The sequence below is a fragment of the Piliocolobus tephrosceles genome, chromosome 8 (assembly GCF_002776525.5).
Source record: "Piliocolobus tephrosceles isolate RC106 chromosome 8, ASM277652v3, whole genome shotgun sequence".
Classification (NCBI taxonomy): Eukaryota; Metazoa; Chordata; class Mammalia; order Primates; family Cercopithecidae; genus Piliocolobus; species Piliocolobus tephrosceles.
This window is the reverse complement of record NC_045441.1, coordinates 96779354-96802285: the sequence shown is the minus strand read 5'-3', so window position 1 is coordinate 96802285 and position 22932 is coordinate 96779354. Positions and strand designations below refer to the sequence as shown.

Here is a 22932-nt window from a genome sequence, read left to right as displayed (position 1 = left end):
GTTTTTTGGTACTTTTTAGAAATTTTCAATATATTAGCTATTTCCCCATGCCTAGTTAAAAAATCTTAGTGACGTTGTATTTAAAGTTTGCTGTTAGAATGTAAAAGTACATAGACTCCAAAGGGAAGTTTTGGCTTTTATTTTTATTTTTTCAGCAGTTTTGAAATAAAAAAGCAAATTCAGTAACAGTGTCTCATCTAGTATCCATTTGGGATAATATTCTAAGTATAAAACTAGGCTTTAAAGTTTTTTTTTTTGTCAACTTCTGTGTTTAAATATTCCTTAATAGAGCTATTTCTAAACTTATGTTTATAAATTTTCAGATAGTTTATATATGTTTTTTGATCTTGTACCTGTGTCTAATTGATTCGCAGGCAGAAAAGTGATTAAAATCAATGGTAAATGGCCTTACTAAAAATACTGACTTACTGGGAACCTTAAACAAAAGGAAATTGACATGATTAGAATATCCTGGAAGAGTTTTTACCTGTAATTTTTGCAAAAAACTTGAGCCCTCTGAACTAGGTTTAAAGTTCTAGTCATATGCAAAGAGCTCTTAACTAAGAAGTCTAAGGAGACCATTGCACCAAGAAGTCAGAGGATCTTACGATAAGGAATGAATGTCTAATTGATTCCTGTATTATGACTGGGAAATTTTGAATAATATATGGTTGTTTCCCTTTAAATTTTACTGTGTTTCTAAAATATGATTATTTCCAGCAGGGTAAAGTATAAGGTTAGGACTCTTAATGTGATATTTTATAAAGAGCCTGAGATATAACAGAAGTAAAGTAAAGATATCAAAGTTGTAGGGAGAAAACATGTTTTATAAAAGGGGGAATAACAAAGTAAGGACTAGGATCAGGTGATGATTATTGTAAAAAAATTAATTATTTTCATTTTACAAAACATGAACATTTTCTAGTTTGTTGGCAGTTTATGTACTATCCCCTTTTTTTTCCTAGTTGATTTACTTAATAGGAAGAAAAACTAGAATCTATAGTATTTTTTCCCTTGTTACTGATTTTGCCGGTCATAAGGTTCTTGAGATTTTCTTTAGCTGTCATTGTTTTCTATTTGTCTTAATATTTAATAATTTTTTTTTACCATCAGTTTCAAAATTTCTATTACATTTTCAGAATTATTTTTACTCAAAACACTTCTGACACCAAATGTGTGGGGTATTTTTGTTCACCCAACAACAAATTCTTCAGTTCTCTAGATATCAAGTGGGTGTCCTAAAATTCAATTCACTTCTGGCACTAACTACCAGAAGTTAGTGCAGACCTCACAAGTTAAGGACTTAGTCCTACAAGAATATTAGCACTTCAGACACCAGTCTAAGTCCCAGGTTTCTACCTGTACTCCTGAAAACTGGTTATAAATTGGGGTTTCACGTGACCCCCTCCTCAGGTTTGATAATTTGCTAGAATGGCTCACCGAACTCAAGAAAACAACTTTACTTATTCTGTTTATTATAAAGGATACAAATGAACAGCCAGATGAACAGGTACACAGGACAAGGACCAGTGGGGTCTCAAGCCTAGGAGCTTCTGTCCCTGTGGGGCTGGGGTGTGCTACCCTCTCAGCATGTGGATATATTTACTATCCTGAAAACTCTCAGAACCTCATCATTTAGGATTTTTTATGGAGGTGCCATTATATAGTCATGATTTGATTAAATCGTTGGTCATTGGTCGTGGATTCGATCTTTAGCCCTTCTCCTTTTCCCAAGGACAGGAGGTGGGGCCTTGATATGGTTTGGCTTTGTGTCCCCACCCAGATCTCATCTTGAATTATAATCCCATAATCCCCACATGTCATGGAGGGACCTGGTGGAAGGTAGTTGAATCATGGGGGCAGTTCCTCCATGCTGTTCTTAAGACTCTGAGTTCTCATGAGAGCTGTTGGTTGTGTAAGTGTCTGGCATTTCCCCTGCTGGCACTCATTCTCTCTCCTACTGCACTGTTAAGAGTGCCTTCCACCATGATTATAAGTCTCCTGAGGCCTCCCCAGCCATGCAGAACTGTGAGTCAATTAAACAAACCTCTTTTCTTTATAAATTACCCAGTCATGGGTATTTCTTCATAGCAGTGTATGTGAGAATACAGGCCTCTAATCACTTGGTTGGTTCCTCTGACAACCAGTCCCCATCCTGAAGCTATCTAGGGGCCCACTGTATTAGTCCATTCTCACACTGCTATAAACATACCTGAGACTGGGTAATTTATAAATTTATAAAGAAAAGAGATTTAATAGACTCACAGTCTGTGGGCTGTACAGGCTTCTGCTTCTGGGGAGGCCTCAGGAAACTTGCAGTCATGTTGGAAGGTGAAAGGGAAGCAAACACATCTTCACAAGGTCAGCATTAGAGAGAGCGTGAAGGGGGAATTGCTGCACACTTTGAAACAACCAGATCTCATGAGAACTCTATCACAAGAACAGCGAGGGGGAAGTCTGCTCCATGAGTCAGTCATCTCCTACCAGGCCCCTCCTCCAACACTGAAAATTTCAAATGAGATATGAGTGGGGACACAGAGCCAAACCATATCACCCATCAAGAAACACCTCATTAGTATAAATTGAGGTATATTTTAAAAGGGCTTATTAGAAGTAACAAAAGATACTCCTCTTGTCCTTCTCATTCAGGAAATTATGAGGGCTTTTAGAAGCTCTGTGCCAGGAACCGGGGTGAAGATCAAATACATATTTTTTATTATATCACAAATCACACTTTTCTATTCTAATCTTGTAATAGTTTTATTATTCCTTAATTATTGCTGGGTTTGGTTTTTTTTTTTTTAAATACCTTTGTTATAAAATGCTTGAAGATATGATTAGGGTACTGTGTTAATTATTACAAGTTATTTTGTGTCCTGTGAACAGGGAACCTTCAAAAGATCCTGTCCCATGATCATCCTCCAGAGTATTCAGCTGATTTCTATGCTGCCTACATTAACATTCTTCTTGGAGTTTTCTACACTGTTTGTCGAGATTTGAAAGAGCTCAGACATCTGGTAAATGAATATTTTGCTTGTATATATATATGTGTGTGTGTGTGTGTGTGTGTGTGTATAAATATATGTGTATATATATCTTTTAATATTTTCCATGTAGAAATGGTGTGAGATAGGTTAGAAACTGAAATTTTATTCTGGGAATTTGCATATGGCCTCTTGAGGCTAACATACCATAAGAAGGTAGATGTTTGTGGGTTTACAAACTTTGCTTGTTCTGATCAGAAAAATGTCATTCTCAGATCTTCTCACTCTTCCTTGTTTTTTCTCTAATTGCAGAAAATGCAGAACTCCGTTAAAATCAAAATGAGGAATAACAGAAAAGAGATGTAAAAATTTGAGTAGTTTTACTACTTTGTTAATATTTTGTAACAGATTTTGTTCAAGTTTTATGTATGCAGTGATTGAGGTCTAGAATCTAGATGGATTTGAGTATGGTCGGAAGCTTTTATTGCAGGTCTTTCATTAACCACTGACCCTAAGCTGGTAATCTTTGTATAGATGGTTCTTTTTAATTTTTTTTTTTAAACAATTAGAATAGCTGTTTATATATCATAGACAGCTTGGAAAATGTTGATGTTGAATTTTTCTTTGACCTTTTTTGTCTAATTGTGGGGATGGGAAAGGAAGGAGACAAGAATTTCTAGTTTCCCTTTTAGAAATCCTTAATTAATAATTAAGATCTTAGCTCCATTTAACAGAAAATAGTAATATATCTGAGGCTGGAAGACAGTCACTTTCAAAGTAACAGATTCTATGTCTGTTAGCACATTTTCTTCACTTTGTTCTTTTTCTCTTTCTGCCCTGAAAACTGTTACTTAGATTCAGTGTGTGTTTGAGACAGAACATAGAAGGCAACTATTTAAAATTATGCTCACATTTAGTATGTTTTTGAAAGTTTCAGATTTCAGGGTTCCTCTGATTTGCATGTAGATTTCAGACATCTTCTCAGGAAAAAACAAAACGGTTTTTTCAGTTCCAGTTTATCACTAACATTCTTCTAGAAGTTGGATGTCTTGGGATCCCTGGCTTCTGAGGGAAATGATAATACAAGAGACAGAGAGGAGAGGGTCAGGAAAACGCACCTGGGTGAGATGAACTTAGGAGCAAATAATCCTCCTCTGTCTTTACTGGAAAGTAACTTGCAGTTACCACTATTTAGCACTCAAATCCTGTGGGAATCTGTGCAGGCAGCCATTTCAAAGTAGATTATAAAATATAAGAAGAAAAAATTTAGGGAAAATATTTATGGGAAAATAAAATGTAAAGAGAGAAATATATATTTGAATATAGTATTTTTAAAAGTTCTTTGGGTTTCACTGAGGAATGACTTTATTTAGGGTAAGGTTACAGCTTTCTTAAAAATCATATTCATAAATGTGAAGTATGGTTTAAGTCTTATACTACTATTGGTAATAATAAATACAGAAAAGGATCCTTAAACATTAGAGAAAAATAGCACAGTGTTCTTAGTTTTCTCTATATATAGAACATAGAAAAATAAAGATACTCATTTTCCTTTTTTCTTCAGATATATAGTGTTGTTTGTGTTTGTCTCAAAGTTTCTAAGTGGCATATTTCTTGAAAGTTTATTAAATCGCCTGAAAAATATTCTTTTCAGGGATCTTTTCTGGAAAGATGCTTTTTGAACTGATATTTCTGTATTTCTTAGAGGCTAGTTCTATAGGTAGCTTAAGATAGGAGAAAATAAAGTACTACTTTGATATTCATTTAGGTTTGTTTTCTCTGACAAACCTTATGATACTGCCTTTTTAACTGTTATTCATAAATTCTTAAACATATTTTAGTGTTTCAGCCAAAAAGAAAATCAATACAATTGCCCCTTAGTATACTTGGGGGATTGGTTCCAGGACCAGTCCCATGTATATCAAAATCTGAGCACACTCAAACCCTGCAATCAACTCTGCAGAACCTGAGTGTACAAAAGTTAGCCCTCCGTATACGTGGGTTTTGCATTCCCTGAATACTATGTTTTTGATCTGTGTTTGTGATCTGCATTTGGTTGAAAAAAAAAATCTGTGGACAAGTGGACCTTCACAGTTCAAACCTATGTTGTTCAAGGGTCAATTGTTTATTTTGATAAGCCAAATTGTGTACCAGTAGCTGTTAACATTATGACACTGTAGTGTTATTAAACTATGCTTAGATTTGAAAATCTAAAATTACGGTAAGGAAGTTTGGCTGAAGCGAATAATGTCTTCTTGATTCTTCTTCTGTACACTTAATATTAGCCAAATTTGGAAGATTTTTCTACTTTAAATAATTGTTTTTTATGAAGTAGAATAGGAAGAAATTAATGATTTGATTCTTAGTTTTCTGTCACCTACTTATATGTTACATAGTTACACATTTATATATATCTTTTTTCTATGCCCCATTGAATTATTTTTGATATGAAATACGTGGGAACAAACATATATATACACAAACATATATATATATTTTTTTTAATAAATGGAAGCAGTATGTTTTTAACCAGTTTGCTTAAACTACTGTTCAGTAGAATTCCAATGTTGATTCATAGAAAACTAATAAGTAGTTATAATTAGTTAATTAGTACTCCTCAAACTTTATTATACATAGAATTTCTAGAGAGATCATTAAACATAGATTCCTGGGTCTCATCCTCAGAGATTCTGATTTGGTATGCCTGAGATGATGCCAAGAACTTGGATTTATAACAATCTCAGGTAGTGCTGCCAATCCAAATATTTTGAGTCATACGAAACTCGATGATGTTTAATTGACGAGAATGTTCAGACGTTAGAAAATAACAGTTAATTATTTGGGCTTGAGGTTTTTCATTATATGTTTTATGGTTCTGTATGACATAAATATAACCTAAAAGTACAAATTATGCTTTGTTACTGTAGGGAAGTTCATATTTTTACCCTGCAGTTTTGGTAATTTGAATCTATAAAACAAACTAATAATAGATTCATGGGGAAAAAAGGCATACAAATTTATTTTTTAATTTTAATTTAATTTTATATTGAGTTCCAGGATACATGTGCAGGACGTGCAGGTTTGTTACATAGGTAAAATGTGTGCAGTGGTGGTTTGCTGCACCTATCAACCCCTCACCTAGGTATGAAGTCCTGCATACATTAGCTATTGCATACAAATTTATTAATATGCATATGGACACAAGAGCCTTACACAAAATATAAGACTCAAAAGATGGGGGGGCAGAAAGGGGGGCCAGCTGATTCAAATTTTTATACCATCCTGAGGCTACAGAAAGAAAATGAGCTTGGAGCATGGCATAACAGGTTATTGGAGGGAGAGGAGGAAAGACATGGTTAGGGAAGGCACTCTTGTTGTGCAAATGAAACCTCATAGGTAGCAACTTCCAGAAAGAATAGATGGTAGCCTGTGCTAAGTTTCTCTGTCAGACCTTCAAAGGTGTCAGACCCTCAAATCTCTTTCTTGAGAGTTAGTCTTTCCTAGATCCAAGGTGGGGGATGATCAGAGAAAGCCTGCTTGCATCTGCTGTTTTCTTATTTCCTCTACAGATGCAAATCTCCCTCACAAAAAGCAGCTTTTCAGGGCTATTCTTGTGCTTGCAACTCTTCTGATTAGCCATATCAAAATATACCAAAGAAGTGTATTTTTGGTGAGACACTCCATTCTCCTAATTTTGTATACAGAGGCTAATGTATTAGGCAGAATTTAGCCAATTAAAGAATATTTTGTGTTGTGCTGTCATTATTGGTATTTTTACTGTTTTGTTGTAGTAATAAGCTACAATTACATTTTTTTTTAAGAAAGAATCAGGGTCTTGCCATGTTGTCCAGGCTGGAGTGCAATGGCTGTTTACAGGTGCAGTCACAGCACACTACGGTCTTGATCTCCTGGGCTCAAGTGATCCCCCTGCCTCAGCCTGAGTAGCTGGGATTACAGGCGCATGCCACTGTGTATAATTACATTTGACTTGAGCAAATGTGTTTAAGTAAAATTTCCTGAATATTAATACAGATTTTACTTGAAAAATAAATGTCTAATTGTGATCGATCAGTGCTTTTTTCTTCCCCTTTTTTTTTTCTTTACTTACAGGCAGTACTTAATTTTCCTAAATATTGTGAACCTGTGGTTAAAGGAGAAGGTAACTGTATAATTTTACTCATTAATATTTATTTTGAGAAAGGTTTTTACAAGATACAAATTACTGAAATTTTCTTCCCTTTGGGGTAGCAAGTGAACGTGATACTCGCAAACTGTGGAGAAATATTGAACCTCATTTGAAGAAAGCCATGCAGACTGTTTATCTCAGGGAAATATCAAGGTAATTTTCTATTTAGTATGCATACTATTTTTTATATCTGTACTCAGGATATATACTCTCTCAACTGAAATAACAGAGAGAGGGACTCTAAAAGAAAACGATACCTGTTTGAGAATTGGCATTGCGATGGGAAAGCACATGCTGTAGTAAACTCTGCATCTTCAGGGAGGTAAAGGAAGACAAGGTTTTTAAAGGAAGAATGAAGTGAATTACATAATTGTTTTGAGATAATTATTCTTCACTACAAGGATCTGTTACGGTTCAGAGCTGGACAGGCAGTTGCTGGGCAGATGTCCTCATGGAGGTATTTTTTTGTGTAAGATTGCATTAGCCTTTATACAAGGTTATGTTTTTTTTCTGTCTTTTGTAGTAGTTCGTTTTATCAGGCATTATGGATGAGACGCCTTCGTGGCCTTTCTTGGCTCTGTTTGTCAGGGTTTTTAACACGTGACTCCATTTTGATTCTGACAACTTTTACTTTTTCCCCTTTTAATCAAGATTTTTCTCCAAAAGCATTGCTGATCAGTCATCCTGTATTTAGGTTTTTATTGTCCCTTGGTGACAGAACGGACCTGTCCTGGGTTGTTGTCTGGTCACCTGTTGAAGGGAGTGAATGGTAGCTAGGAGTCAGTGTCAGAACCCTTTTAGCCACAAGGGAGGTTTGAAGGGAGTGGCTAAGTCTACCTAGAGTCCGTTGTTAAGTTTAATTTTGTCTGTTCCGTAGGTGTTGGCTATCATTGCAAAGTGCTTGGGCCAGCATTGTTCTGTTAGGAGTTGTACTTCTGTAGAAATTGTTTTTTGAGACAGAGTTTCACTCTGTCGCCTAGGCTGGAGTGCAATGGCGCAATCTTGGCTTACTGCGACCCCTGCCTCCCGGGTTCAAGCAAGTCTCCTGTCTCAGCCTCTTGAGTAGCTGGGATTACAGGCATGCACCACCATGCCTTACTAATTTTTGTTGTTTAGTAGAGACGGGGTTTCACCATGTTGGCCAGGCTGATCTCAAACTCCTGACCTCAGGTGATCCGCCTGCCTCGGCCTCCCAAAGTGCTGGCGTTACAGACGTGAGCCACTGCACTTGGCCACTGCAGAAATTTGACAGGCAACAAGTACAAAGTTTACAAAAGAAAATACAAAGTAACAGTATGGCGATTCCTCAAGGATCTAGAACTAGATGTACCATATGACCCAGCCATCCCACTGCTGGGTATATACCCAAAGGATTATAAATTATGCTACTGCAAAGACACATGCACACGTATGTTTATTGCGGCACTATTCACAATAGCAAAGACTTGGAATCAACCCAAATGTCCATCAGTGACAGACTGGATTAAGAAAATGTGGCACATATACACCATGGAATACTATGCAGCCATAAAAAAGGATGAGTTTGCGTCCTTTGTAGGGACATGGATGCAGCTGGAAACCATCATTCTTAGTAAACTATCACAAGAAGAGAAAACCAAACACCGCATGTTCTCACTCATAGGTGGGAACTGAACAATGAGCTCACTTGGACTCGGGAAGGGGAACATCACACACTGGGGCCTATCATGGGGAGGGGGGAGGGGGGAGGGATTGCATTGGGGAGTTATACCTGATATAAATGATGAATTGATGGGTGCTGACGAGTTGATGGGTGCAGCACACCAACATGGCACATGTATACATATGTAACAAACCTGCACGTTATGCACATGTACCCTAGAACTTAAAGTATAATAAAAAAAAGAAAAAGAAAATACAAAGTAAAATGTACAGTAATATGACAATCCTAGTTTGTATAGTGCTTTTGAACTGTGAACCTCGGCTTAAAGGGAACCTACTGAGTAAATCAGATGACCACAGGGAGTTATGTGAGACTTCTAACCATGTGGCCTCTTTTCTTATTTGGTTTATGTAGGTCTCAACTTTCCCAAAGGAATTTATTCAGGTACAGCTTGTGGTATTAGCAGTAACACAGACATTTTCTTATGTAACCAATAGATACAGATCAATTTTATCATCTAGTATCACATGACTGAGTTGAAATAAAGCAGAGTGAGCTACAATTGTATGAGGGTTATTGCCCAAGTTGCCCACTAGATGGACTAAAGAATCTTTTAGGTCAGGTTCTGTCAACTTACCAGCAGTAGCTACTGATTGTGAAATTTCAATTATACCATTATCCTATCAAGTGAAAATGGTAGGCATTAAGAGGAGTAAGAGTCTCATTATAATGTGGAGTCTTGTTCTAATATCTTCGAAAAAACTGTTTTCCACCATGAAACTGTCAACTTTTTATTCTGCTTTGTAGTTCGACTGTCTCTGGTTATGGCATTTAGTGGTTTGTTGACCCTTCTGTGTGGTCCACACATCAGGTACAAGGTTTGTTCCTTAAAATTCATGTAGCTTCAATGTATAAGGCTTCAGGAACAGAGTAGTTCCCCTTTTTGGTAATTTTATAGAAGAAAGTTGGATGGAGGGATCCTAGAAGAATTTAGAATCTAGTCTAGGCTACAGGTTGATTATAAAAACTCAAATACGATGCGTAAAGCTACAAACTAATAACAGGTGCATTATAGGTTTTTTTTTTTTAAAGAAACATAACCTTTTCTCTCTATGTTGATCACATAGGTATCTCAGATTTTAAAACCTTTTGAGTCTAGGAAGTCAAACTAAGGTCGACTTAAGATTTTATTTAATATCTACAATCTTTAGGTTCTTGGGCCTGCCAGGAAGTGGCATTTTTTACTCACTCACTGTAAGACTGGGAATCCTTGAAACCAGGCAATTCTGTGCACATTTTCTAATGTGATATGACAGTCAAAGTCTTGGTAATGTAACCAGTGTTTCCAGTTACATCCTGTTATAAAGAGAGAGCAAATTCTTATTGAACTTAGTAAATAAACATATTTTCAAGGAGAAAAAAAATCCCCATGAATAGTTTTTGAATTTTAGAGGGATGAAATAGGGAGAAAAAGCAGATGCTTCACCTTGGTTCACAAAATATACTTTACTAAATTGCTGATTAGCGGTTTCCTAAAACTATACAGGTAGCTTAAGAGAGAAAATTTTCTCAAATCTGGAAAACAAAAACAAGCAAAAAACTGGTAATGTTTCAAATAAAAATCATAAAAACATCCTCATCAGTTATTCGGTCTCATGTAATTAGTTTTTGTTCTGTTTGATCTTGATTAGCAGTTTCATGAACCCATCATTTCTTCGTTAGAGTTCCAATAGATTTTTATTTAGTCCATTGATCTTTAAGTTACTAGAAGCTTGTATTTAAGAGTACTTGTTAGAATCATTTTTTATGAATCTGATTGCAAATGGTTTTAGATAAAAATCAGAACAATAACTGTAGGATGACAGAGACTTAAAATAGCCATGATTAAAAATTTGATGAAAGTTTACCATAATCAGAAATTGACAGAGAAATTTGATTATTTTTTGCAGCATACATATAATCACCACAATTATGACTTGATGATATATTAGATCTCTAAGTTTTATATAATTTTAGAACACTGATATTAATCACATACCTATAAATATAACTAAAAGATCCAGTATTACTTATCATTTGGCAATGCTTCTTACACAATTTACAAAATAAATCTAATCATTTATTATCTTTACAATGTGAGAATATGTCCTTTGAGGCTTTCCAGGGGCCTAGCTAGAAAATCCAAAAGTTAGTTCTAGGTCAAGAATGTTTAATTTAGAATTTTGATATTGGGGAGGTCTATCAAAGATGTGAAAAGGTTTAAAACACCTGGTCAAAACAGGATCACAGGTCACTGTAAAATAATAGTCATTCATTTAACCAGAATGATAATCAAAGGACTTCAAAAGCAATATAGAAAGTTACCTGGATTTAAAAAACGTTAACCCTTTCAAAGCTATTTTCCTAAGTAATAAAAAATAAGCTAGTAAGAACACAAAGTTATCTTGATAAAATGCAAAATATTTGTTTCTTGGGCCAGTTACCAAAAAAGTAGAGAAAAAACTCTTGCAGTGTGATTACTTCTCCTTATGGGAAACCCATTTAGATAAAATGGAAGTTGAACCCAGCAAAAACAGTATTTGAATTTAATCAGACCCAGGAAGAATGTGTGGTCAAAGTTGTGAGAATACACCATGAGTGTAAACAAGAAAACTAGTACCTTGAGCAGGGAAATACATGGCTTTTAGTAACAGCATGGGAACTTTCTTGGTTACATGGAATAATTCAGACACATTCAGAAAAGCCAAGTGTACAGAATCAAGTTATACTGGAGGAAAACATTGCTTCTGTAGGCCATCAAGACAAACATTTTAGAATTAAGACTATAACAGCAGAGTTATAATCAGAGGAAAAAAGTTACAGGAGCTGATGAAAAAGTTAAAGGAGAGAGTTATCACCTCAGTCAAGATTAAAGGTGTACTTTTTCAAGGGGAGAAAGAGTTGAAAGCAGTGATATATGCAGTAAGATGCAGCAAACATTAAACTTCTGAGATATAAATCTGAGGAGCGTTAAGAGGAAAACTCTAACTCAAGAAATGAAATTACCATCCTAAGTGAAGAAGACAGCTTTGCAAATGTGAAACTAGAAAATTAAATGAAGACTGAAACAGGAAAAAAAAAATTTTTTTTTCTAATGTAGTGGACCAAATTTTTAATTTTGTATTGAGGATTGAGGGATATATTTATCTCAAACTTTAATCTTTGGAAAGACTTACAAATAATTCCCTTCTAATTACAGCCAACTTGATCATACACAAATTTGTTTAATAAATCTACCCTTCACAAACCTTATAATAATTTACATAAACTGTCCATGACATGCTTAGATCTTTAGTTATTTTCTTATACTTTTAAATAACTACATTTAGGACAAAATATTTACCACACAAAATTATTTCTCAAATTTATCCTTTTTTTTGACTGGGTGTGATGTTTCACACGTGTAATTCCAGCACTTTGGGAGGCCAAGGCAGGAGAATTGCTTGAGCACGGGAGTTCAAGACCAGCCTGGGCAACATGGTGAGACCCTGTCTCTTAAAAAAAAAAAAAAAATTCACTTTTCTTTTTAACCTTCTTTTACCTAAAATACATATTTATACCCTTAACTTTACACATCTGTGTCTCCTACTTACTGGTTCCTTTCTATCATGTTTCTGTTTTCTTAAATTTACTTTTAAAAATAACCTTAAATAACCTTCAGAATTTAGACAAAATTATTCTTTTTTCTCAATAAAGAACACTTTTTTTTGGCTTTTTAAGAATTCTCATTACAAACACATCTTATGTTTTGGGATACACTTTGTGTACAGAATTATATATGTTAATTAGAATTGTTAAGGTAACTTTTAGTAACCTTATTAATAAATGCTGCTAGGAAATCTGGCCAGCTATATGCAGAAAAACAGAAACTAGACCCCTTCATACACCTTATACAAAAATTAAGATGAAGTAAAGACTTAAATGTAAAACCCAAAACCATAGGCAATACTATTCAGATATAGACGCTGGCAAAAGAAGAAAACCTAGGCAATACCATTCAGGACATAGGTGTGGGCAGAGACTTCATGACTAAAACACCAAAAGCAATTGCAACAAAAGCCAAAATTGACAAATAGGATCTAATCAAACTAAAGAGCTTCTACACAGCAAGAGAAACTATCATCAGAATGAACAAGCAACCTACGGAATGGGAGAAAATGTTTGCAAGCTACCCATCTGGCCAAGGTCTAATATCCAGAATCCACAAGGAACTTTAACAGACTTACAAGAAAAAACAAGCATATCAAAAAGTGGGCGAAGGATATGAGCAGACACTTCTCAAAAGAAGACATTTATGTGGCTAACATATGAAAAAGGCCCATGGCACATGTGTACCTATGTAACAAACCTGCACGTTCTGCACATTTATCCTAGAACATAAAGTAAAATTTTAAAAAATCTCATTAAAAACATATCTGATTTCGGGGGGTATACTTTGTGTACAGAATTATATATGTTAATTACAATTATTAAGGTTACTTTTAGTAGCCTCAGTTTCTAGTAAAAACCTAGGAAGCAAGAAACTTTGTCATATATCAGTTTTTTATAGATGAGAGCAGTTTTATAATTTTATAAATATGTGTCTCTATAACCTTTTATGTGTAGTGATAGTCCCAAATATAGTCCTTTTATAGACATTGAGAAGCCAAGAGCAAACTTATGTTTAGTAATTTATATTTCAGTATTTTATCTTATATGGAAGCGATTCAGACATTTAATGAGTGTTATTTAATTCAACTATTTATAAATGTTTATGCCACCTACATTCATCTAATTTATTTATTTTTAACAATTGTAAGTAGATTTCTTGTGAAAACTGAGGCATTAGGCAAGGCCAGTCATTAGTTCAAGCTTATTTCTATGTTAATCATTTTTATAGCCTATGAATATCAGATATTCACCTAAGTGAGAACCTGAAAGTTAAAGTTGTGGGTATTTTGCTGATTACTTTGGAGATACACCTGTTTTTATTAAACCAACAATATTAAATTAGTCTTATTTATCAAAGAGTTACACAAAGATTGTTCTGTTTTTAGGCTGAGTTTATAGTTTTGTACTTTTGTGTCAAACCCTTATACCTTATTAAAACCTCTTGTCTAGTGGAGACAAATATAAAACTACCTGGCCCATAAATTCTGGCAAAAATTTGTGCTGACAGTTCTGAAGACATTCTATTTTTATTTTATCAACAAGTTTAAAACCAGCTTGCTTATTTATTTTTATATTTTAAAAAGTATTGAACTACTGTACATAAAAAATAAAATCCTAAGCTCCCTAACCAACTAAATGGATTCCTGGGCGAAGGGGACCCCACAGAAACCTGAAAAACTCTATTCCTGGCCTTGAGGGAAAGGGAGGCTAGACACATCCATTATACCCCCTCCCTTTTGGAGCTTAGGCACAACTGACCATCATTAACATTAAAGCAGAGAGATCATAAGAGTGACAAAACAGACTCTGTGTAAATAAGAAACTAAATTCCAACTGGACTCTGATATAGAATCACATGACAGATAGCAGACAATAAAGGAAATCAAAGTATTTTACCCCAAAATATTTCTTTGACTTATTTTGAAATGGCCCTGTAAAGCCTTCTTCAATGCAGCCAGGCTTTCCCTTTCTATGCCTTTCCTAGATAACTAGCTTATTTATTAAAGGTTCATTGAAGTCACATGTCATTTGGTTTAATTACTGTATATTTTAACAGTTTTCATTATTATTTAAGCCAATCTGAATAGAATTCCCTAAGGGATTTCTGGACAACTGTGCCAGATTTTACCATGTAGACACAACATACAACACAACACGTGTATATACTTATAAACACAAACACATATACACACCAGTTTGTAAAAAGATAGTTGGATCCAAACTGTATTTCTGATAAAATTGGGACCTGTTCTCATGACTAAACTTTATTTGTCCCAGTAGGCAATCTTATGAAGACTGTACCAACATTTTGGATAAAGCGGTTTCCATAGCAGTTTGATTTTTAAAAACACTTCTTTTTATCTTTTTTTCAGTTTCAGATGTGTTTAGTGTTACACATTCCAATGTTTTTATTTTTTAGATAGGACTAACTGAATTATATAAGAAAAAAATCTCCAAGTATCCTAGAATTAGTAATAAATCTATCTTTTGTTTATTGGTCTCATTTGCTTGACTAGTTGGTGCAGATGGGGAAGTGTTCTAGCGGGGTGTTTTGGTTGGTTTGTTTCAGCTTTTTCTAGTCGCTACATGGCAGACAAAGTCATTTTTATGCCAGACAGAGAAATGTTGTACTATTGCTCTGAGCTCAAGATTTTGACCTCTTTGATCTGAGAGCCTAACTCTTATAAACATTTATCTCTTTTCTTTTAGAACTATCAACTCTTTAATTAACTGTTCCATCACTCAAAGCAATTGTTAGTAAGGCAAACCTAAATTTACATTTCCAGAAAATGTCTAGGTTGTGAGTTGCCATGGAGCTGATGTGATTTGTAAAACAATAATTTGAAAGCACTCTAAAACTTTTTCTCCCTTTGTTTCTATCTTGGCTTGAATGCCATAGCAGCAAGTTTATCTCAATACCAGCAGAAAAAGTTATTAGATTCAAAGTAGGCAGGAAAAAAACAGAAAGGTAGAGAAATTAGAATACTCTACATATTTTAATTATTTCATTTGTTGCAGTTTTTAAAATAAGTTTAAATAGTTCAAATAATGGCTATTGTGCTCCAAATTTTCCTTGATGTTGTGGCAATTCCGTTTGGGCCTGCAGCAACATCAATTCTTTTCTTCCCAGAAGAAAGAATTCTACCAAGAAACGTAAGGCAGAAAGAGAGACTGAGGCAAGTTTTAGAGCAGGAGTGCAAGTTTATTATATAGCTTTAGAACAGGAACAAAAGGAAGTACACTTGTAAGAAAGCCAAGCAGGCAACTTGAAAGATAAGTGCCCTGTTGACCTTTGACTTAGAGTTTTATATGTTGGCTTACTTCTGGGTTCCTGCAACCCTTCTCTAATTCTTCACTTGTGATGGGCTGTCCATGTGCGCAGTGGCCTGCTAGCCCTTGGGAGGTGAGCATGTGCAGTGTGTTTACTGGCCTTGTACACATGCTCACTGGAGGTGTTCTTCCCTTACCAGTGGAATGTCCCTGGAAGGTCATATAGTGAACGCCTCTATTTTGCCTTGTACTGCACATACCTGAGCTTACCTACACAATTCCTGAGATCTTACTGGAAAGCCGCTGATCACCAGTTTCAGGTGTTTCTATCTATTGGGAGACTGCCTTTGCATGGTGCCAGCTGTGACCAATTATTAGAGATACAGTGTGACAATAGCCTGCCCATCACCCTAGGGTCGCCTGACATTCCTGATGGGGTAGGGGGAGCCTTCTCCTGTCCTGCTTATGCCTGACTAGCTACCCTCTGTAACAATTTGCCCATCAGTTAAAAAATATGCCCAAGAATAGTCCATAATATAGCTGGCTGGAATCCCCAAAGGAAGATTGTTTTGGCATGCCTTTAGAATTTGAGGATCCCATTTTGTTTCTTATTAATCACTCAAAAACAAAGAAAATCCTATAAATCTTGTCAGGGAATATTAGGCATTTGGACCAGTTTTTGATGGTGGTGACCATCGTAGTGGCTTTTAATTAGCCATCCTGTGCCTACCATTTAGAATGTTTATTTTTGGGTCTTGTAGATTCTTAGAAATAAGCAAGGGAAAAGAGCTAAATTATGTACAGATGTATGTTACCAAACCAAAATGAAACCAAGATAAGAGTAGTCACAAAAATTTTAAACCCAGGTATGCAGATTAAACAAAATACTAAATTAGGCATGCAGAACCAGAAGTGAATTCACCAGAAAAGACATACCTCACAGAACACAAATTTTATAGTAACCAGAGTATTCAAACCAGAAGGACACTTGTCCTTATTCCAGAAGGGGATTGCCAGAAAAGGCAAAAAGTTGTTATTATCCCAAGAGGATTGTAAGGCCCTTTATTAAGGTGGCCTTAATCAGATCCTGAATGAATTCAGGAGCTTCCATCAAAAAGCAGGAGGCTCACCAGGGCAGAAAAGGTGAGCCGCAGAAGCAGAAAGCTTAGAGGGCTCAAGTGAGTACTATTTACCAGTTCTAAGAATTGCTGAGTCCTTCTGAAGGTGATCTTGCTGCAGGTCCCACTTCTGACTCCAGATATGTCAACCTAAATAACAGAGAGGGACTCTAAAAGAAAATGATTTATCTGTTTGAGAATGGGCATTGCAGTGGGAATGCACATGTTGTAGTAAACTCTGCATATTCAGGGAGGTAAAGGGAGACAAAGGTTTTTAAAGGAAGAATGAGGAGAATTACATAATTGTTTTGAGATAATTATTCTTGGCTACAAGGATCAATAACAAAGGTGGTACCAGTTCAGAGTTTGACAGGCAGTTGCTGGGCAAACATCCTCACCGGATTTTTGTATAAGGTTATGATGGCCTTTGTGCAAGATTATGGTTTTTTTCAGTTTTTTGCAATAGTTGTTTTATCAAGCATTATCCATGAGAACCCTTTCTTCGTGGCCTTCCCTGGCTCTAGTTGTTGGGGGTTTTAGCACACCTGACTCCATTATGTTACACAATTTGTAACAAAACTTTTTTTTTTTTTTTTTAAACCTGGAAAGCTATAGGAAAGTCAGTACTAGCTTTGCCATATTTATGCTAGATATTTGAATGATATAATGAAAATTTGATTATAAAATAAATAGATGAACCATTATAAATTGACATATTTCTGTTATTAAAATTTCTTAGTAGAGAAACAGCTCGGGAGAGACATGGTGGCACATAGTGTGTGAGAAGAACGTGATTTTGACTTCCAGCTCAGCCATTGTCTGCCGTATATGATCTTAACAAGTCCTAAGACCTCTAGGCCTTGGCTTCCTCCTGTAACAGTCCTTACAAGATTTAGATAATATATCTGAAAATTATTGTGAATATTAAAGTGTCTTACTAGATATTAGATTAAGCCTAGTTGACAAATTAATATAGGAAACCTAAAAACATCAACACTGTCTGCTTTTCTTTCTAGTCAATTTTTTTTTGCAGTTTTTCTCTCATGAATGCCTTATTCTATCACTAAATGCTTTTCCTTAATAATTTTATTTGATTTCAGTTTAATTAGCTGATTAGCCTATAATTCAGGTAAAAATTTAATAGTTTCTTTCTTAATTAGCAGAAATACTACAAAGATACTATTATTCCTTTTCCCTTTTCAATAACAAAAATTCATTTAACGAGAGTTTTTGGAAATCATAGAATGGAAAAACTTGTGATCTTCTAAATGTAGGAAAACTTGTTTGCTTGTTAAAATGATTCTTACATAATAATGAAAGGACTTCTAGTCCCATAGGATAGTTATGGACACTTTATTTCTGTCCGCAGTATCAATAAAGAGAGCCAATAGAACCACCCGTAACTCTTGCCTGCTGTATTAATAGGAGTTAGAGATTGCTATATATATATCAGTAGTGAAGTGATCAACTGAAACCAGCAGGGTCAGCTCTGGAGCTCATGCTGAAGTGAAAAGTCAAACAAAGACTGAAAAGAAAAGAGAAGATTGTTGGGACAGGGGATGGGTTGACTAGTAGGGGTGAAATAAAACAAATCGCTTGAAGAAAGAGAGTTCAACCCTGAGTGAGAAAGTATTGAACAGTTCTGAGGCTGGAAGGATTAGAGCACTGGCTACTGGAGAATCAAAGTGACATTTTGTTTTTTGTTTTTTTGAGACAGGGTTCCACTCTCTCGCCCAGACTGGAGTGCGGTGGCAAGATCACGGCTCATTGCAGCCTCAACCTCTCTGGGTCCAGGTGATCCTACCACCTCAGCCTCCTGAGTAGCTGGGACTATAGGCATGCGCTACCACACCTGTCTAATTTTTTGAATTTTTTTTGTTTTAAGAGTATGTGGGACCTGAGTTAGCATGATAGTCTTGGGAAAGTACTGTTTTGAGGAGAGACAAGTAGTTGATTCAGAAGAGTGTGATACTCCTTTGAGAGTTGGTAATGAAGGAAAAGAATGGAAAGAAAGGATAGAAATTAAAGATTCCTCTTGTCCCCCAAATAAAAAAGAAATTACAAAATCAGAAGCTAATCCCTCCTTTTCATAATAGCACCATATATTAAAGAAACTTGACTTCATTATTTTTCCAGAAGGGAGCACTTTGGAATTAAGTAATCTTGCCACCCCACAACCTTACCCCCGCATTCATAAAATCACCTGTTATTACTGACCAAGCCAAACATTAGGCATTTCAAAATGAAGAAAAGACAACATGGAAAAGCCATGTAAAGGTATTATTTAGGAAGAAACAGAAAACGTGAATAAAACAGTTTAGTTGATGAAAATTTCCCCCTTAACACCCAAAACAAAGCAGAGGAAGACTGCAGTACGACATCTTGACTTGGTTTGGGTTTATTTAAAAAGCATTTTCAGGTATGGAAAGCATACTTTAATTTTGAAATTCAGTAACTTAGAATAAATGGACAAAGAACAGGGGGATGTGAAATAAAAGTTGATCAAACTCAGGAGCAAAGTTCAGGCAATAGTAGTTATCTCAGAAATGAAAATGAAAAAATAAGATATCCAAAGGAAACTACATTCAACTGAGAATATAATAAGGGACATTGAGGAGAAGACTGAAAATAACCAAGAGAACAAAACTAAAAAAAGAAGTCAAAATAATCAGGTAGGATGTGACAAATATGATAGACAAATAAAATTTAACATATATTTAATTGGAGTTCCTGAAGACAGAAAACAACGATGGATTGGAATTAAGATCTAAAATTATAATCCAAGAAAACATTCCAGAAATAGAAGACCTAGCTTTACACATCAAAACAGTTCATTTTCCCAATTAATCCAGAATGATCAATTCTGAAACTGTACTGATATATTGTACTGTAATAAATTATCAGAAATTTAGTGATTTAAGACAACTTACTATCTTACAGTTTTGTATATCAGAAATCTAAAAAGGGTCCACAGGGCTTTCCTTCTGGAGGCTCTCAAGGAGAATCTGTTTCTTTGCTTTTTCTAACTTCTAGAGGCTGCCTTCATTCTGGGGCTTGCGGTTCCATTCTCCATATTCTAAGCTAGCAGCATAGCATTTTCTCTTCTGTCTGACTTGTCTTCCTCTTAGAAGGATCCTTGTGACTATATTGGGCCTATCTGGATAATGCAGTGTAATGTCTATCTGAAGATCCTTAACTCAGTCACATCTGCTAAGTCCCTTTTACCCCATAAGAACGTATTCACACATTCTAGGGATTTGGACTTCGATATCTTTGGAGGCAGGGCCATTATTCAGCCTACTATAGAGACTTCTTGGAAAGCATTTAGACTTTAAAAATAACAGAAAAAAAATCTCTGAGCTTTCAGGCGAAAAAATATAAGTCCCTTACAAAGGAAAGTCAGTCAGTGAAAAAGCAAGACAACAAATACATCAACAGTTTCAAGAAACTCAAGGAGAAAGGAAGTGTAAGCCAAATAATTTCATGTTCAGTCAACCTGTCATTCAACTATCAAGGCTAGAGAAAAACAATATTAAATATGGAAGAACTCAGAGAATGCTACTCATAAGGCATTTCTTAGGACAACTTTGATGTGAAAGAGATAATTGGAGAAACGAACAAAAGGATTGATAATGAACATTGAATTTAATTAAGTTTAGCTCCAAACTAAAATTAAGGTGGAAATAAGAGTAGAAGAATAGTATGTAAATACTATGTATTCTGACAAGGTAGGATTATTACAACTTTAAAAAAATGGGAAAAGAAGGAAAAGAGAAAAGGGGAAAATAAAATAAACTTGTTGATTGCTATACCCTTAAGAGATGGGTATAAAAGAATACTTCAGAAGCTAAAACTACTGTTTTTAAAGTATACTCAAAGAAGGCCCACACTCATCCTTATCTCTTCCAACCTGTTCTTCATGCAGATTTTGGATATTTAATTGTTCAAATCTGGCATTATTTTTAAATTAGTCCTGTAAATTAGCTCATTTTTGAGAGTTCTGTGAGAGTTTTAGAGTTGGTGAGCACCTTTGCATCAAACTGCCTTATTTTTTTTATGAGTAAACAATTCATTTTTTCGAAGTCGTGCAGCTATAACTGTCCTAGGGCATTCTTTACTCATTATACTATAGTCTGTTGCCTTATAAAAATTTATCATGTCGTAATCACTTCATATTCTTAATAGTGTTTTGGTTGTTTAGCAGTTTTAATTGCAAGTAAGGCCAGGATGGGGCAATTAAAATACCTTGAACTCTGCAAGCATCCTACAAGAATTCGACTCGTAGTTCCAGTATTGACTGGCTAAATGTCCTTGGGTGACTTAACCTTTGAGCCTCAGTTTTCTGGTATGATACCTACTTTGAGGGATTCCTATAGAGTTCAGAAATAGTATATGACAATTGTATCTAATATGGTAACTAGAACATTGGGAGTTTTACTGAATGGTAGGTGGTAGTATTTATTGGTTTGTTGTTTGTTTTTTTTTTTTGTTTTTTTGTTTTTTTGTTTTTAAGTCAGAGGCTCACCCTCACCCAGGCTGGAGTGCAGTGGCACAATCTCAGCTCACTACAACGTCCACCTCCCAGGTTCAAGTGATTCTCGTGCCTCAGCCACCCAAGTAGCGGGGAATACAGGCATGCACCAACATATCCAGCTAATTTTTGTATTTTTAGTAGAGATGGGGTTTCAGCATGTTGCCTAGGCTGGACTTGAACTCCTGGCCTCATGTGATGCTCCTGCCTTGGACTTCCAAAGTGCTGGGATTACAGGCATGAACCACCACACCCAGCTTGGGTGAAGTTTTTTGATAGCTACAGCAATGATCATAGTAAAAGAGATTATTAAATAGTTAATATCTAGATATTGCTTTATAAATTTATGCCGTTCTAATATATACATTAAATTATTTTGTACAGGTACAAACATGTTTATTGCATGCAAATATTTTTCTTTTCTATTTTGTTAATAAATAAAAAAATTTATTTTTTAGGGCTCTGTTTTAAGTACAGCATATTGATTTTATATATTTTTAATTCATTTTTGCTCTTCTATTTTTTTTCAGTTCCCAATGGGAAAAGCTACAGAAAGATGACACAGATCCGGGGCAACTGAAAGGTATCAAAGGAAGTATTGAGACAGTTACCAGAGATACTTCTTTAGCGAATTATCAAGATACTAAGTTAATACTAAAGAACATTTAGTCAGGAAACAATGTTATAAAAGAGAATTTACTTTTCAAGCTATAGTGCTGTTTTGATTAATGAATTTTCTTTAACTGAAGCTCTAATTTAATGGGAGGAAATAAAGTTTGAATACCAGCTTTCTATTTTCTCAATATTGGATTATATCATGAAACTCAAGCAGCTTCTATTGCTTTAAATGCTTTTATTAAAGCAATCTAATTATATGACAGTTTTATCTCATGTTTATATTTCATGAGTTTTGTGGAATAAAATGTAATTTTATGTTCATCAGTTTAAGGTATGCACTTTGGTGGTTATGTTTTGAAAGCTTTGTGCTTTTGTTTTCTATAAGAAAACTACTACTTTGGATTCATCCCAGATATTAAATAGAACTAATTTTACTTTAAAAAATAAGCAAATATTGAAAATGTTATTTTTTTAAAAATGTCAGTGGCTGATGGTTAAAGAAAATGGTATGAAATAGTGATGTTAAGATGTTGCTTTGTGTTTTTTTGGTTGTTATATGCTCCAGATGCTTTACAAATGACTTCTAGTTGTATGTTTTTAGGAAAAGGGATAGATGCCAGAGTTAGAACAAATCTGTAGTCATTGATTTGCACTACTTTCTATCTGTTTGACCTTGAACCCAGCTCAGTTTTTCATTTGTAAAATGGGAAGAATATTTAGCATTGTTACTGCAAAGATTCAAAGTTATGCTTAAATAAAGCACCTAACACAGTGTCTGACATATAGTAGATTTTCAGTAAATATCAGATTTCTTCCCTTCCCTTAAGAATCAGTGCTACTTGACTGACCTTACTGTTTTATTTATCCATTCATCAGTTATTTCCTATGTGCAA

The 22932-nt window shown here is 35.0% G+C and overlaps 1 protein-coding gene across 1 annotated transcript in view; it reads left to right on the top strand.

Moving 5' to 3' along the window:
• The window catches only part of ORC5 (origin recognition complex subunit 5), a 79547-nt gene that overhangs the window by 15789 nt on the left and 40826 nt on the right, over positions 1-22932 (top strand). The window contains exons 6-9 of the mRNA XM_023192541.2: positions 2887-3017; positions 7095-7143; positions 7233-7323; positions 21952-22004. Of these exons, the coding sequence (XP_023048309.1) occupies positions 2887-3017; positions 7095-7143; positions 7233-7323; positions 21952-22004 (324 nt within the window). The remainder of the gene's footprint in view (positions 1-2886; positions 3018-7094; positions 7144-7232; positions 7324-21951; positions 22005-22932) is intronic.